Source organism: Desmodus rotundus, chromosome 3, assembly GCF_022682495.2.
Source record: "Desmodus rotundus isolate HL8 chromosome 3, HLdesRot8A.1, whole genome shotgun sequence".
NCBI lineage: Eukaryota > Metazoa > Chordata > Mammalia > Chiroptera > Phyllostomidae > Desmodus > Desmodus rotundus.
This window is the reverse complement of record NC_071389.1, coordinates 124,287,240-124,306,142: the sequence shown is the minus strand read 5'-3', so window position 1 is coordinate 124,306,142 and position 18,903 is coordinate 124,287,240. Positions and strand designations below refer to the sequence as shown.

The 18,903-nt window shown below is 35.4% G+C and overlaps 1 protein-coding gene across 1 annotated transcript; it reads left to right on the top strand.

Moving 5' to 3' along the window:
• Nucleotides 1-402: 402 nt before the first annotated feature.
• NTS (neurotensin) lies at nt 403-9,976 on the top strand. Its single transcript, XM_024560101.4, has 4 exons — nt 403-579; nt 2,763-2,824; nt 7,163-7,375; nt 9,633-9,976. Exons 1-4 carry the CDS (start codon nt 507-509, stop codon nt 9,783-9,785), a joined length of 501 nt encoding a protein of 166 aa, XP_024415869.2. The 5' UTR covers nt 403-506; the 3' UTR covers nt 9,786-9,976.
• Nucleotides 9,977-18,903: the final 8,927 nt, after the last annotated feature.

The following is an 18,903-nucleotide window of genomic DNA, read 5'->3' as shown; positions in this document are numbered from 1 at the left end:
ACTCATGTCAGGCTTTCATCTGGAGTTGCCGCTTATTAGAAATGACAGATCTCATGTTTTACAATATCAAAATGACAATTCTTAGAGTCAAGGAATGAAAGGAAATGGGGAAAGAATTGTACTGGAAGTTCTTTTCTACTATGTTCTCTATAGAATTGCTTTTGAATGATTCCTTCTGTGTCAGAAATCTGGAGTAGTAGCTGTAATTAGGGAAGACGTCACCTTCAGTGGAGGTTCAGAAATGGGAGGGAGACAAAGGAAAAGGGGAGGAGGGAGAGGGGAGGGATGGAGATGAAGGGAGGGAGGGTACATCCTGAAACGATAATCCCTGTATACTCTCATGACATCACCCTCCTGCATATGTGTATATATAAGGAATGGCCAAAGCAACTCATATTTCAGTCTCTTTCAAAATCAGCTGAAGGCAAGAGGAAGCATTAGAGAGAGCCTCCCCTTCAGGCCATTTCTGACGTCTATGAACTTGGCTCCCTAGGAATCTCAAGGAGATGATGGCAGGAATGAAAATCCAGCTGGTATGCCTGGTACTCCTGGCTCTCAGCTCCTGGAGTCTGTGCTCAGGTAAGCTCAGCTGCGTTTCACAACTCCCTGAAGCGATTCCTTTTTCCTTTTTTGTAGTGTATTGCTACTTACGTTAATGTATCCAGGGAGAAGAGATTCTCCCTTATCCTGGATTTGTACTTTATTAATAAAAAGAAGCTGAATATGTTCTTTCTCTGTCTTTATGATTATAAGAACTGAAACATTTTTGTTTTCAAATCAGCAAAGCAATAAAAGGGATTTTAATGAAACATTTCATATTCCTCTTTAGAATATAATTAGTAGAGAAAAAAAAACCCTAAAACTTAAACGAGGCTGGTCCCTGTCTAATGGGAAGTACAGATGCAGTGCCTGTCAAGTGCAAACCCTTAGTTAAACTCCATTCCACTCAGAATGCTTTGCCTCATTTTCAGTTATTCTCTGAAGAGGCAATGGCTTCTCCCTTCCCCGATTTATTTTTTAACTGTATGTATGTTAAGATAGCAATATGAAAGTTGATGATTAATGAATAAATGAGGAAAGCATTATTTGTAAAAACTTATTTCTAGAAAGATACAAAAACATTCCAAGTCCTTTTTAAGAATACATTTTATGTCATCTTTATATGTGAGAAATAAGAGGCATCCTATTAGTTAGTTATTTTTTGCATGCTATTTAAGTTGATACAAAATGTATTTGGAAAATTAACCTTCTTCTTTAAAGAAAATTATTTACCTGGAGTGTTTTGCATGAGATAATTAAGGAGCAGCCATCTATTTCTGAATATCCATCAATAATTTATCTTGAAAATGAGAATTAAATTTAGAAGAGTAATAAATATAATGAGTGTAATAAACTTCATTTAATGTTTGAAATAATTAAATGATGATATTAAAATAAAAAAACAGAATAAGTGCAGGAAAATCATTTAACCTGTTTTATAATTTTTTATCTTATAAATAAGACATTGAAATGTTTAATTTAAACTCTCCCTATGATTTTAGTTAAATTATAAAATTGAATTTAGAAGATATAAATGCTATTAAAATTTTTAATTCTTTTGAACTTTAAAAAGACCTTGAGCTTCTAAGTTTGCATTTTTTTGTGATATAAATACCAAATTGTCTACAACTATGTAGAAGTATACTTATACCATGTGAGAAAAACTGAGTTATTAATAAGTATTATTAAGTTTTGAAACTTCTTGCTCTGATAAGCCAAAATTTATGTTGACTTTGGTATACATTTTTTTATAATGGCTAAGGGAATTTGTCACTCCTTGTTAAAAACAGATTGGGCCCCTAAAAAATAGGACAAAATGATCTCTGGTGTGTTTAGTTCCTAGATACAGTTTAACAAATGGTTTCTCCAAGTGTCACACTTCTTTTTAATAAACGTGTAAAGTGCAAGCAACTAACTTCCTTGTTTCAGGACATCTAGGTTAGTGAGTTTGAATTAAGTCCTCATATTGTAGTGTTCTTTAACTTTATTTTTTATTACACTATAGTATTTAAAAATTTTTTTTCTCTGTAGAATATTTATTAGTGGAAACTGGAAAGGATATTCTTTTAAAAAAATCAGAAATCCAGTTTATTGCTATTATACATGTATGATGGACATCATTTTTGCTTAAGTAATCTTCTTAATGGGCTATGATAAAATTGCTAAGTATACATAGTTCTAAATTCTTGTTTAAAGTAGAACAACAAAACTTTTAATGTGTGTTTTGTAAAATATTCTCTTAAGTTAAGTCTGAATGTCTTTCTTATTCCAAAATTATCAGAAATCAATTCTCTTGTCTTAAAACATCTCTGTACACACCTTTTCATTATGTTGTTGTTTAAATATCAATATGCATATATTCTATACATGTGAACTATTGCCACTGAAAATTAACCAACATATTTGATGACATTACTATTATATCATATAATCACTTTGTTAATTTTGAGATTTATAGAATAAACAACTCCAAATCATCAGTAGCCCTCTTGGCATATAATCAGGTGTTTACTTTCTTAGAAGTGCTTCCATTATTCTGACTTCTTCTTAGTCTAAAATAAAACTATAATTTTTTTCTGAATACCATTTTAAGTAGAATACATACATAGAAAAGACAAGATGCTTCTGAGACTATTTTTTAGAGTCATCTAAAATCTGCAGGTTAAAATGTAATTATATGAAATATGGTTAAATAGTAAACATGTGGCTTTGATTTTACTCAGATTCAGAAGAGGAAATGAAAGTGTTAGAAACAGATTTATTGACCGATGTGTACACATCAAAGGTAAGTTTTTTCTTTTTTTAAACCAAGGATTGAAAAGCATAGGAACTCTCATTATAAACATGGTGTCCTTTTCCTATAATGATAACTTCCCATAAAGGCTGAAAAGTTCATGGGGAGGCATTTCCTTTTTCGGGCAACTTTTCCTTAAGTTCAAAGGAGTTAAAGGTGTTGATGTGACAGGGAAAAAAATTATAGTGACTATCAATCAGTATATTGTAACTTTAATTAAATAGTCACATATTATTTATGAGGACATGTATATGTATTTAAAGGAATACTGTTTCCATTCTTATCAAATTGTATGTGAGGAAAGGCACACTGGCCTCCAACTACCTTCATAAGTGAGGATTAGGTAACATATTTTGCCTTGCTCATTTTATTGGGGAAACTAAATGGAGTTCCTAAACTACAAATAAAGTTCACGCCAGCCCATGAATCGTGTGTGCTAGAGAGTGAAGAGCTGCAGACTGGCCAACGGGAGCCTGGAGATTTATTCCTGCCACTGTGATTACAAACTATTTGCTCTTAACCAACTGGGTAGTTGCCATTGTTTGCCTTCTTTTTTTTTTTCTTTTCTAATTTTTAAATGCTGTAGTTGGAGTTCACGATCTCGTAGACATTTACATTAAATTCATGCCTGGATTTAAATTCTTCCTATAATAGAAGTGTTACCTGAACCTGCTCATTGTTTTTATTGAATCAAGTAAAAGTGTCTGCTGGACCCTATTATTCCTTTCCTGGGGTCTTGAAAACAAGGTTCCCAAACCCTAACCTGTACCTAGGAATAAAACTTAGTTAGAACACACCTGGTTACCATGCTACCACACTATGTATATTTACTCAGTGTACATATAAATGTAGACTTAGAGAACAAGGTTCCCAGTCAAAAGATATTTCTCAAAGAAAAGTAAATTTTGAGGTGAGACAGTCACTGCTATGACACTGGCATGCCAAGGCCGAAGACCCAACAGATGTCCTGGTAAGAGAGTCAGTGTCCCATACTGCTGTCTAGAAGCCGTGCTCCAGCTCAGGTCTTGCCATCTCAGGTTTGATGGCATGTTTTAGGAGCACCAACGTCTACTAGACATGTAGAATTACATTTGCTTGTGCTTTGGTATGCTTTTATTAAGAAAGAGAACCTGGTACAATATTTCTACAGGCTTTCCAAAAATTGCTGGGATGATGTAATTTTCTATGATAAAATCAATGCATTGTATGCAGTACAAATTTAATAAATATTTATGAACTAACAATGGGAATCTAGGATTCATTAACAACCTTCACCTTTTGCATTCAACTGTAAAAACCTCATGGTTCCATCACAGATGCCTTTAGTTATTTTGAATTTAATGAAATGCTTAAATTCACCATTTGTTGAACTCATCTGAGTTCAGTATATTACAGGTAGTATTAGTCATATAGATTAGGTTTCATTTAACTGAGGAAACATAAATTTGATGAGGATTTTATTCAGTATTAGAAAGTTAAATCAAATAATGGTAAGTAGGAACCACAAATATTCTAGTTTTCCTTATCTCAGAAACAGGAAGAAACATTATTCTAAATTTCTTATCTATAGGTTTAGGTCTATTATAAACATTTGTGTAAAATGATTTACTAAGACTGTTTATTGTTAAAGAAAAATTATCCATAACATTTGTTACAGACAGTAAGAAAGAGTTTATTCAAGAGGACCTACTACAACAGGGGTTCTGCAGAGATCAGACCCAACACCTAATCCAATAAGGATAAGTGGGCATTTATAGCAAAGGAGCAGGGTGGGATCAGTGGATAAAAATTTACTAAGAGGAAACATTAAGGCTAAGAGGATTTTTTCCTCTATGATTCTACCAAATTCTGATATTGAGGGTGGAAATCTGATTAACTATCAGATATATCTGGGGTGATCAAATCCATGGGTGAGGAATTTTCTTTATATTGACTCGGGCAGGATTTGTGCTAAAACTGGACTAAGCAGACCCGAGGCAGAACCCAAAGGCTCAGAGCACTCTGGCTCCAGTTTGGTCAAGGAGAGGTTCTCTGTCCCTTTCCTGAGTGAAGTAGTTTAAACCTTATACTAAATGTTCTCAAACACTTTGGCAAATGTTCTCATTACTTAGACATCCTTTGGTCAAGAGTACTTTCTCGGCTGTGCTTCCTAGGTATAACACAGGTTAGTTAATGTGATATTCACCAATAGTGTTACTGTCCCGGTAATTGGCAGAATATAAGGTGTTGTGGCCATACAATGGAGCGTGTTGCCTCTAAGTTTTCATAGCAGAGAAATTCCAGTAATGACTGGATAATCATACTCAGGGGACATAGCTGAAAGAATTCTCAAACTGTTGAAAACATTATAGTGAATGTCTTTGTACTCACAGATTTTCCTGCCCTTAGGATAAAAACCTTAATCAAAGATATGGACATTTCTAATTTTAATATGTATTGCCAAAACATCCATCAAGAAGGTATGCCAACCTATGCCCAGACCCAAAAATATTTATGAAAGGAAGTGTCTCTGTCCCCAGGAACCAGAGTGTACTTGTATTTTTTAAAGTCTGATCTAATGGGAGCCAAGCTGAACGTCATTGTGCACACTTCCTTCATATGTGATTCTGTGATGTGTTTGCTCACATCAGTATCCAAGGTTAAATTTAAAAAAAAATTAAATTGGGGTATTCACTGTTTTTTTTTTTTGATGAGCTCCACCTTTGTTAAGAGTACTAACACATTGTGTCAGCTTTTACACCATAGCTGGCTTTGATTTTAGTTCAGGGTATTAATTTCCCAGAGAGATAATTTACCCATTTATGTATTTAAATTATCTTCTTGTTTATGGATTCTGGTTGGATATTTGTTTAATAATATCTTTCCAGGTTTGTAAAATAAATTTTGTATATTTATACACTATTATATTTTTATTCATATTTAACCCATCTGGATATTATTAGACTATAACATGCCAAGAAGAGTTATAACTAGATCTCCATCCAGATTTCCGCGATCTCAAGGATTTCAAGTGCAAACATTGTTACATGCAAAATTGTCATATATATTTGGATCCACTACTGAACACTATACTCTCTTCTGTTGAGTTTTATGTTTTGTTTTATGCTCCATTAACTCACTCCTTTAATTCCTGAAATTAAAAAAAAACATTTTAATAACTGGTTAAAAAAAGTTCTTCATTACTTTATTTTTCTAAATCTTTTTAGTTATGCTCACACATTCATACTTCCAAATTAACTTTATAATTATTCTGACAAATTGCCTCTTCTAAATTCCAGCCTCCAAATTTTCCAAATTGAGAGTTTGATTTGCAGCTGGATTACACTTGGATAACACAGAGAGAGTTGACACCTGAAATTATTGTTACTGAGCCTACCCATCATGGCCTTGCAGTCATTCAAATTATTTTATGTCCCTTAGGAAAAATTTGTGCTTTCTTTCACCTATGCCCTTTGAAATGTTTATTAATGCTTACCAATTATTTCACACTTAAGTTCTCCTGTGTTATCTTTTCTCATGGATTATTGTTGGCGCATCAGACAAGATCTAGAGAACATTATAGTTTGCAAATATATGGTGAGCTGTGATGCTGCCTGTGACAACTCTTAATGTGTGAACTAGAGCAGTGGTCTCACTACTCTTACTGTCCAAATCTGCTAGTAACATCTTAGTCCCTGCTCCATTAGACACCAAATTGAATTGTAATTAAGAGAGAATGGCACCCTGGCCAATGTGGCGCAGTTGGTTGGAGCATCATTCTGTAACCAAAAGGTTTGATTCCCTGTCAGGGCATGGTCCTAGGTTTCAGGGTTGATCCCTGAACCTCCATCACCCATCTGGGTCCCTAGGTCACCATCCTCAGTCCAGGTGCATACAGGAGGCAACCAGTCGATGCTTCCCTCTCATATCAATGTTTCCCTCTCTGCCTTCCGCTCTCCCCACTCTCTCTGAAAGCAATAAAAAAAATGTGTCCACAGGTGAGTATAAAAAATATAAAATACAAAGAAAGAGAGAAAGATATATTTAATATTTTCATGTGTGATGTCACACACACACATATATTTATATATTTCTACCACTTGTCATTTCTTTTTTCTTTCTTGTTTTGCTCATATATGAGAGTATGGTATGTCTGACTTTATTTTTGTAATAGATAATATGAGGTATTGACTCTATTCAACTTTGTGATATGAAGTTAATAAATTAATGACAGTGTACTTAGGGTAGTGTAACACCTAAACCCTAAAATATAATGGCTTAGCACAATGTAAATTTGTTTTGTATTCATATAAGGTTTAAATGCAATGCCTATTTTTTTTTTTGTTTCAGATCAGTAAGGCAAGTGTTCCTTCTTGGAGAATGACTCTGCTGAGTGTTTGCAGTCTTGTAAATAACCTGAACAGCCAAGCTGAGGAAACAGGAGAGCCCCTTATTACAAGAAGGAAGTTTCCCACTGGCTTAGACGACTTCAGCTTGGAAGCAATGTTGACGATCTACCAGATCCGAAGTATCTGTCACAGCAGGGCCTATCAACACTGGGAGGTAAAACAAAACCAAAACATGAATGTAATTATAGTGATCTCTTATTTGTACCATTTTAAAATTCTGATCATTGTCATAACAGGAAGACATAAATATTAAAGAAGAATAAGCCATGTGTTGAGGTTAATATTCCCTCAGGTCTTCAGTGCCCTTCAAATGTTTGGAGTTGAGAAAATCATTTTTTCTTTAATCTTAAAAGGGAGCTATGCCTTAAGGCCGATTTTGATCCAAATGCTTAAATAAATGGCTTGTTTAGGCAATTTTTGGTGGTGGTTGTGGTAGCAGTGCCTAAGAAATTGAGAGAAATCAAACTGTTTCTTAGAAGCACTAAGTCATGTGTGTTTATAAACAAATACAAAACACAGAAAGGTCCTGCTAGTATTTGAATATGTTAGGCAAATGAAACCAGAATGATAGAGGTAGATATGAATAAATCCATATTTAATTCATCTATCTATCTATCTATATATATTCCTATTTTATTGAATGTGTGGATTGTAAGCATCTGTAGCAGCTAAACCAGAGCTACCACAGGCAAGACAGCCAGGTTTAATCATACAGAATGACAGTGAAGGACCACATGAAACTGTTGTAATAAATCCTCCACTGGTCACTCACCTCTTCTGGTTTGGGAATGTCCTGTTTGTTTGGGAGAGTGACAGATGCTTTAAAGGAAATAAAATTTAAAAATTTTCCCAACAAGAGAAACATTTTTTTATTCCGATTAACCTCTAAGAGTTATTTGCATAACGTTTTATATTACAGGCTTACATCTCCCCTGGGGATCTAAGGGTGCCTTCCCTGTTAATGTAAAAATCTCTATAACTATCACAAATGCACTCGGGAAAGGAGGAAAGGCAAAACAGAAACAGTCTCGTGTTTAACCTAACTCACACACAAAAGATGTTCTAGATGAATAGCTATGAAGTTATAGTTTTACTTGTTGAACTAATCATACCTTAATTTGTATTCCAACTAAATGGTTTAGTCTTTAAAATATTGTTTAAGTCATTAGCACTTGAAGGACACTAACTTTAACATAGGGAAATGTCAATTATATTTTATATATCCATGGGAAAAAACCTCAATAAAGTATTATACAGACAAATCAGGTACACATAAGATAAGAACTTCTGCTATTTTAAATGTTACTGAGTGATTTATAATAACATGATAATATTCAGAGCATGGTATAAGTAATTACAGACTGTTTGCAGGGAGAAACAAACAATTAAGAAATGAGATTGTTTGACAGTAGCTTTCTTTTATCCTCTAAGATTGAATAGTTATGGGTTGAAATAAAGTACTACTGGTACTTGTGATACAATTCAACGCATATGCATTATAATGAAAAAGTTAGTTTTCTGTCAGCTTTAGGGTGGCACCCCAAAGTTTAGAAGTCACTCACCAATGTGAATACAATTCTTATCTCAACTGTTTATTTTTTAAATTTTATGTAAATTATGTGCAAAACTCTACAAAGAGTTCTTAAATATTTTATACTAGCTGAAAGTTTTGAATAAGAGCAGAATTAATAGAAAATCTTTTTGGAACTAATTTTAGAATGGAACATACTTTATGAGATATTGAGGTGATATCCTACCTACAGAGTGACTGCTTTAGTTCTTGTATCTGAACTTGCTTTTAATTATTAAGCATCCCAACTAAAGACATCTTTGCTATTTAATTAGAACTTCTACATATGTTAATTTCTATGACTAAATGTGTTTTTTTTCTATGGGTATTTTATGTATGATTGAGAAATGGATCTTTGGGATGGATTTTAAGTCAAGTCATAAATAACTTAATCGAACATAAATTATTGTTGATCTCTAAATTTGGTTTACTAGATTCAAAATTATTTGTTGTGATTTATACTATATTTCTATAACATTTTGGTCTAACATGAATTGAAGCCTGAAAAATACTCAAAGTTCTATTAGATATGTTCTTTCACTTGGAGGTATTACTGTGTGGTCTTTACATATTAAAAAGGCTAGCTTGAGGAACTAGGAAGAACACTGAACAGAAAATCAGAAAAAAAATCATTTGTCATTTTTTCTCAGTCACTTGATAGCTATCTGTTCTTGGACAAAAAACAACAACAAAAAAACCCACTTAATTGCCTTGCACCTCATACATCTCATTCACATATGTTTTACTTTCTGAATAGCACATGAGATAAGATGTAGAAAAATACTCTGAAATGGAAGACTTTATGCTTGTAAGTTTTATTAATGTCTTGTCTCTCTTGCAGTTAATTCAGGAAGATGTTCTTGAGAATGGAAATGAAAAAAATGAAAAGGAGGAAGTCATAAAGAGAAAAATTCCTTACATTCTGAAACGGCAGCTATATGCAAATAAACCCAGAAGACCCTACATACTCAAAAGAGGTTCTTACTACTACTGACAGGATAAATATTTTATTTCCATGTGATTGTGACTTATCACTTTTTAATTAAATATCAAATTATATCTGTGTGGGAATGTGAGAGAACACAATTACATTGTTTCTCCTACAATTGTGGTTTATTGGATGTAATTATTCTGCACTCATGGAAATTGGACTAAATGTTTTCAAATAAATCTACATCTTCAGCATGATGTGTTGTGTATAATTGGAGTAGATATTAATTACATCATATATAAAATGTTTTGTAATTTTGCAAAGAATTTAATGGATTGCTTAAACAGTCAAAATGTTTGACATTTTAAACCAAACTGTAGGAGATTATAATAGGATCCTATGGCAAAGTCTAGCTTATGTATCATTAACCCAGAAAAGTAATAGTACTTCTTTTATTATTTGACTGATACATATATTTTTTGAATTGAGAGAAATATGTGGGGTTTTTTCCAAGACTCAACTCCTGAATCTCTCTGGTATGGGAAGTAATAGTGATAAAATAAGAGCATTTTAAAAGAATAATTAATAAGGTACTAATAATTATATCTATCTTAATAAATGACTTTCAACTGAATTTTTTTGTTAAATGAAATTAATATCCAGTAAAGAGACAATAAGCCATCAGAATCACATTTTCCTGAAGATTGACTTCCATTAGAAGAGTTACCATTTATCGGCTTCCCCCCTCAACTATGATTTAGTAAATGATAGCTGTATTTTTAACTTCATTGAGGACTGTGACTAATATTTTTCCAGCTGGGAGGGAATTTTTGAGGCAAAAAGAATACTTGAAATACCTTATCATAAATTATGTTTGAGACCATATCTACAGTGCCTTACAAGCTCTCACAGTCCTTACATTTCGCCATTGGTACTGGCATCCTAGACTCTCTCACAAGCGCCTAAGACCTTTCCTCACAGGGCTGCACCCTAGTCCATGGCATCTGTGAAAGACAATACCAGGGTATAAGTTGTTCTGGAATTAAGCCTTCAGAACTCCATGTCCTTTGATGGGTTTGCTCATCCTCTAGGCTGAATCTCACTCAGCAGTGTATAAGAGCAACCAAATGGTCTCTGAGTTCGCCTGTTAAAATCCGGCCCTCTCACACCGTCACCACCACCACATCCTTTACCATCCTATCAGATTCAACGTTAAAAAGTGCCCAAATCATTGATCCTAAGAAGAACACTATTTCATAGTGATCGAGTTCCCAGATTCAGCTCCACTATTCACTAGTAACCTTGGATGACTTATTTCACCAGTTTGTTCAACTAAAAAAATGTGGGAATGATGAAGTATGGAAGAGGATAAAATAGTCTGATACATATAAAATGCTTAAATGTGTTGCCTGGAACATATTCATAATATACACTTAACAGTTTTTCTGGCCACTTTTATACCATGTTTCCTTTTTCCTTCATAAACTACAGAGAATAACACAATTTCACATATTACCTCTTTGTGTTTGGAAAAACTGCTGATCTTCTAATTAACCCCATGCTTTCATTCATTATCCTTGAGGGCTTTCACAAATATTTGCAAGATCTACTCAATAATCTTCCTTCTCAGTCCCTGGCATCTTCACTTCTAGTAATAAACATTGTACCTATGCTATCTCCTCCAATTGCTTCCATGGTCATCCCACAGAACTTCTCACCACCAACAAACTAGGTCTCTCCAAAACATCAGTGTTAAGCACTCTACTCTCTAAACATCATCTTTTCTTTCCAGTTCATCTAATCTAACACTCTCAGTCAGACATTTATGATCCCATTTAATCTGTTGTCCCCACTTTTTTATTTTCACTCTTCACTTTCTACTCCTGCCCGCCCTTTGCTCTTCACTTGACCTAGATTCTATTGTCCAAATTGAAATCACTCTCCTTCATCCTTCTGTCCCGTATTGTGTAAGCCTGTGAAAATACTACTAAACTGAAATCACCCCCAATTCTGGCCTTGTCTGAGAAGCTGAACATAGCTGGAGGAAAGCACTCAACACTGTTGAAAAGTCACACTTAAAATTTTTGTGATCACAAATCTCAAGTAGATCTGTAGTGCTGCTCAGCACTCCTATCACATCTGCCTAATAAATTTTGCCTCTAATTCTCACTGAAGTTCATTTTATACCTTCTCTCCTTTCTTAAGTGGCAACACTCCTCATGCTCACATCAGATGACTTTCTAATTATTTCACTAAAAATTAAAAACAGTGAGGAGAAAACTATACCTTTTCTTTACCACCCTGCATTTACCCCTCAATCTTCCATTTCAATGGAGGAACTATTCATTTCATTTAGAGAAAGAGCCTATTCTTTTCTGAAGTTTGTTCCTTCACTTCCTCATGGCAGTAAACGTTCCCACACCCTGCTCAGGCTGAACACGGCGTAGTCATTCTTAGCTCCTCCCTTTAATACACACCTGCCATTTCATCCATTAAATACTTTTGTTAGTTTTGCACTCGAAATACATTTCAAATCCACCTACTGCTTTTATTGATTTTTTTGAAAAGAGAGGAAAAGAGAGAGAGAAAGAGAAACATCAATTTGTTGTTCCAATTATTTATGTATTCATTGGTTGACTCTTGTATGTGCCCTGATGGGGAATTGAACTGCCAACATGAGTATCAGGATGATGCTTTAACTGACTGAGCTACCTGGACAGGGTCCACCTACTTCTGCCCTAAGCTACACTTCTCACCCTAGGACTATGGCCATTTCTTCCTAGATGCTCCCTGTTATCATTTTTATCCATCTACGTTCACATAGCAGAATGAATTTTTAAAATTAGATAAGGTCATATATCCCTTCTCAAAATCCCACAGTGTCTTTCCATTGTACTTTGAGTAAAACCCAAATTCTGTCTTAGCCTCAAAAAATCTGGCATTTGCCTACTTCTCTATTTAATTTCACTCATTCTCCTCGAGTCACACCGGACTCTTGTTATTCCTCTAATGCATCCAGCTTGTTTCCGCTTATTTTAGCCTTAACAGCTGCTCCAACCTCTTTTTCTAAAAGGCTCTCAGGCAGAAAATGCTTTCTTCCTGAGCAGGGGGGGACATCACGTTAGAGACTGCATCCCCAGCGTCCCTGCTCACCCGGAAGGGTGGTTGGAGCTAATCAGACGTGGAGTGGGAAATAAAAAACGGTACAACACGTGGATCTTTTATAACTTAAAGAGAAATTGCCTTTCCTGAATTTGGACTTTTTTCCTAATTTTTTGTCTCAAATGTGAATTTATTTTAACCATACAAATGGATACAATTCTCTTGAGGAAGACACTGATCAATACAGCTTAAGGCCTTTAGCTACTTTGTACTACAAAACTGTCTTGCCTTCCTGGACCAACCAGACTGTTACTTGATAAAGAAATGCATTTTTAACATTTAAGACACTGCATTTTTCAGCCTCACTGATACAACATATCATTAATTATTTTAATTGTTACCATCTTCTACAGGCCTTTCCATGGTTTATTTCTTCACATCATTTAGATATCTGCATATTTATGTATGTATAATGAAGCCTTTCCTTTTTTTTAAAGATTTTATTTATTTATTTTTAGAGGGAGGCGAAGGGAGGGAGAAAAAGGGGGAGAGAAACATCAATGTGTGGTTGCCTCTCACATGCCCCCTACTGGGGACCTGGCCTGCAACCCAGGCATGTGCCCTGACTGGGGATCGAACCAGGAACCCTTTGGTTCCCAGTCCATGCTCAATCCACTGAGCTGCACCAGCCAGGGTGAGGCCTTTCTTTAAAATAAATAAATAAATAAATATTGTTTATGGTATTACAATTGCTCCCGCTTTTTCTTCCTTTGCCCACCTCCACTCAGACCCTCTCCCCGCCCTCAGTTAATCAAGGCCTTTTTTTTTTAACACCCTATCTTGAATAATATGTATCTCTGAGCCAATGTAACCATGTAACTTGCTTTATTTTTCTTTATATTAAACAAACCAAAAAAGCAGCCACTGACAGCCTTCCTCTGGGAGCTGGCCTGGCATCAGCAGCTAGGCTGTGGCGTTCTCCTGGTAAACGTACACAATTCCATGGAACTGGAACTTCTCACGGGATCATTCTAACGATGATGGCACAAGACAATAAACAAGACCACTTTGTAATCATGTCTGAGCAAAAACAAAAACAAGAACACTACCAACTACAAAAATGATTAAACATCCTCCTTTCCGTCATAATTTGAGTGACTGCTGCTTCTTCACTACTGCTTTCACTTTGCTTTATCCTTCCACCTCCGGCATAAAAACAGCAATCCTGGAATTGTCTTCACTGTCTTAAAATATCCAAGTCAGAACAAACCCCACTTCTGGAATATTCTCCAAGTCTTCTAACACAAGCCTGAACTCTCTGGAAGGCCTCTATTTGCACCCCGTGAGTGAGAGGCCCCATGACTTCCCACAGAATGAGATCTCCGGTACCGCAAACCCGCCGTGGAGTGAGTGTCCTCCTGCTGGTCTTCGGCGGGTGGGCGCTGGCATAGCTCCCAGTACAACTTGAAATTGTAGTCATTTACTTGTTTATTGTTTATAATCTGCCACTCACCACTAGAATGTGCACACTTTGTGAGGACAGGGATTTTTTCTTATTCACACTTGGGTCCCAAGGTTTAGCACAAGGCCTGATTAAATGTCAAAATAATTTGATTCATGAATGAATAAATTAGCAGCTGAAGAATTCTCTCTCTTATAGTAAGATGTACTAGACATACTTTTCTACAGATTTTAAAGCCCCAGCTCAGATGACATTTCGCAAGTTTGGGTATGAGCTCAGGTATCTGGAGGAAGTTGCTGGTCTTCTGTGAGGCGACACAGCATCTGAGGTGTTGAAGCCCACCTGCCTACCTGGGGGGTTATCCCTCCTGTTGGTCTCTTAGGTCTCTTGTGAGAAAAAAAAAACACACACACATAAATGCCTAGGTGAAAATAGTATTAGTTGAAATTGGAAAAAAATGGATTTGTGAAACACAAAAAGAAAGCACTAACATAAACTGGTACTTGAATGTATATGTATATCAAATCATCATGTTGTATACTTTGTCCTTTAATTTCATCAATTTTATCTCAACAAAGCTAAAACAAATACTAAATCCAGCCCCCATCCCTTTGGAGCCTGAATGCTTATAATCAATACAGACTTTAATGCAAATTACATTCAGAACTGCTATATTGTATGGAAATGTCCGTTTCAGGTATCCACTTTAGAAACAATAATTTTACAATATAATTTACAAATTAACTCTAAGGTCTGTGACCTTGTCATTTAATTCCTGTGTGTCTCTCATTAAGAATGCAACATTGATGACATACTTGATTTTTGAGATGGTGAGATTCTATATTTGAAATTTTATATAAATAATCGCTAAAATATTTAACTAGAATCTTTTAATGGATGAAGAAAATAAATATAATATTCCTAAATATGTAATTTTCAATTCTGTATTTTATTAATGTACTAACATATAAATTCTCAAATTAAATATTTTGATAAACTCTAATCTTTTATATATACATCTCAGTAATTGAATGAAGAACTGTTTGAAGACTTTTTAAAGCATTACCTTTTCAGATATGTTAGTTAAATTATACCTAAGTATTTATATTTCTGTTTTCTTTTGAATAAGTTTCTGTTTTCCATGAAAAATATAATAATCAAAGGACAATAATTTGTTGAATAATAAAATGTCAACAAAATTCTATTGTATATTTTTATATTTGTACCATAACAAATATAGAAATCTTTTTACATTTTTAACACATGAAAGGTTAGTTATTTTCCATTCACATTTATTTGCATATGAAAAATATAATTCAGCTTTTTACTTAATGTCAAAAAGAAGATTTTGGAAAAAAAGCGATCTATTTTCCCCAATTGTGAGCTCCTTTATTGTACTAAAAAATAACAAAGTTACATTGTTTGATCCTTTACCAATCTTTTATTATTTGTGAAACACAATAATTAGTATTATAAAACAAGTCTCTTAATCTTTTACTGAATTTAAAAATATATTAAGAAGGCTTTTTTCTAAAACAACTTTATACTCTCTCTTGCCTTTTACCTCCTGTTAGGATGTATTTTGCAAATAAACTGATTCTTCTCAGGCCAGGTAGCTAGAGAATATAAAATACTCATGAAGACGAGGGCTACTGTTAGGCTAAACTAGAAACAGGTAAACTTCCCCCCAGTGGACACAGCTTTGTGCCTGGGTAGCAGACCAGAACACGGTCAACCTTGGGTCCACCCACTGTCTTTTCTGGATGTCCTTGCGCAGGATGTCCGCAGGTAGCATTGGCCAGGTTGAAGAACTTTGCTTGTCCATTCAAACGTCAACTGGATACTAATTGGACTCTTAATTTAGACTATCAGAACAAAGACGTTTTCTTCTAAACCTCTGGCATTTAGTGTTTAGTAAATGTTAACTCATTAATTGATAAAGATGAAAATTAAATTTTAAGAAAGAAACTTAATTCCAAGCTTATGTCTATGCTACAGTTAATTTGGGAAGTTAGAATTGATCCTGGACAAAATTGCAATTAAGTAATTTTTCCTGAATTACCTTCCAGTACCCATTTTGATCATTTTTTAAAAAATCTCTGGATGACAACTCTACAATGAGTCTCTCAGATGTTTTTATTTCTCCATAGTAAGTTTATTAGCGTAATTGTAATTACTTCCTCTTGGAATCAAACCTTAACTTGAAGGGAGGAATCTCTTATTTTGAAACTATTCATAGCAGGTACAGAAATATTAAAACAAATTAGCCGCATTTGTTTGTTTACTCAACAAATACACCCTGCGCTTATGCCAGATGTTGGGGTTGGCACTGTGGTTAGAGCTGCGAACAGGACAGACGGGGTTCTCTCCACAAGGACCTTACAATAAGCCTACCGCAACATCCCTCTTCCCTGACCTTCCCGGTTCTGCTTTTTCTTCGCCTTCACTGATCCTGTATGTAAAGCCTCAGATGAATGCGCCCTCTGAAACAGCCTCCCCTCCTGCTGAAGAGGAATATGTGTGCTTGTCATAACCATGCTCTCTTCCGTTGGCTGTAAAGGAAGGAGATCTGTGACCCCTCCTATGCGGTATATTTGACTACTTCTCAGACATGAAGGTGGAGAGTAGTGAAGTGACATGCTTTAGGGCCACAGGACTAATTAATTGCAGACCTGAGATCAGAAACAAGGTCTATTTATTCCTTAAATAAACTCTTCACCAAGAAAGACTTTGTGGGCAAATAAAGCCAGCCCATTCCAAACTATCACATTAATCAGCGAGGTTAAGTTTACTTAGAAATGGAGGGCAGAAGTCCCAAGTTAGGGCAGGGAACGGGGGGACTTGCTGTTCCTGTGGACGACAGACTCCAGACCAGGATTTCTCAAATGAGGTTGGTTTCTTCATCTGAGTTAAAAATATACATTCTATGACTTGATCGTGGATTCAGTAAATCAGTCTTTGAGAGTGAGATTTGATATTTTTATTTTTAATTAGCTACCCAGGTGATTTGGACAGTCAAATTTGGGAAACCCTTTGCTATCAGGCATTTTTAGAGACTTATTTTCTACCTGATTCATCTATGGTTGGTGTAAATAGATTCGCCTTGTATAAAGTTCCAGGCTAAAAAAAAAAAATCACTATTAACTCAGATTAGAAAACCAATGAAAAGAATTAAGTTGTGCTAAAATTTCCCAGTCTTTTTTTACATGGTTATAAATTGATATACGGAAAAGTACTAGAAATCTTAAAATCATTAAACAAAGTTTTATATTGTTTTAGTATGTTGCCCTCCACTACCACTCACAAATGTAAACATGTTGAGGAGAAAATAAGGAGGCACCATTGTTTTTTAGCTTCTCTGCCCTGATTTCTCACTCCACAAATCCTCCACCCCACATTGAGATGGGAAGTCTGCTGCGGTGCCACATCTGGGGCAAAACTTCATTCTGGTAACTGCAGTTTTGAATCAACAACCCGAGAGACTGTTGAATGGTTGTTGAAGGTATAGAAGTACTCCTGAATTCAGGGGTACTTGATATAACAAAGCACTCGGACATTTTCTTTCACACAATCAGAAATAGTCCAAGGCTTTAAAATTGTGCACACCGATGAAACGTAAAAGCAATGAAAATGAGCTTGAATTTGCCTGAGCTCTGGATTCCTTATCAAAATATAGCCGAGCAAGCCACACGGCCTCTAGTGGTGACACAAATATGTAGGACATGGATTAACTCTCGGCTTCATCTTCCCTCATTTTCACTCTGAGCATTTACACAGATTGTGTTTTCTGCTTCACAACTTTTGTCATGCCATTTCTCCTACTTCAGAAGTACTTTTACCCTTGTGCAGTTGATTGTGTCCCATTCTCTTTGAGGCTAATAGGAAATGCCACTTTTTGGAAGAATTCTCTAACTTAGCAACTCAACACTCAAAGAGGTCTCCTCTGTGTTTCTTCTCCACACCGCTGTGATACATTAAGTATGTCCCTGTTAGCACACTCTCTCCAGGGCCTCGTAATAGACTGCATGCTTTCCTGAAAATAGTTGAACATTCTTTAAGTTAGCTAGTATGTCTTGTTCATCTCTTTTCCCTTCACAGTTCCTGGCACACAGTGCGCACTCATGAAGATGTTTGTTGAATGAATAGATCATTGCACAGCTAAGGCAGACAATGATTGCAGCCTTTCGCTCTCATCAGCTCCTTTGTGGATAACCCTGTAGACACATGCCCTCTAGAAAGAACCAGACTACCCCTTTGTAGACTCAACTATTAGATCCCCTAGGTATACAGGGATTCTACTTATAGCAATTCTCAAGTTCTTATTTCAGAACGCCATAGAGCCCTCCCAAAAGGCAGTGCCGTCAGCATCTTAATGAGTGAGTCGCTCCAGGGATTTACTTATCCAACTCAGTGTGTGATCAGTAGCAAGGACAGCAAAGTCCTTCTCAGAGAGAGTAGTCCTAGCTGTGTGATATCCATGCAGCAAGCATCCAGAGCTTCATATTTTTTTTTTTTTATAAAGCCCCACTACCCTGGAAAACAAATCGATTCCCTCCGCTGGGCATTGCCGACCAGGACTAACATGAACCGGTTTTCCTCTGATTAAGAACAACAGCC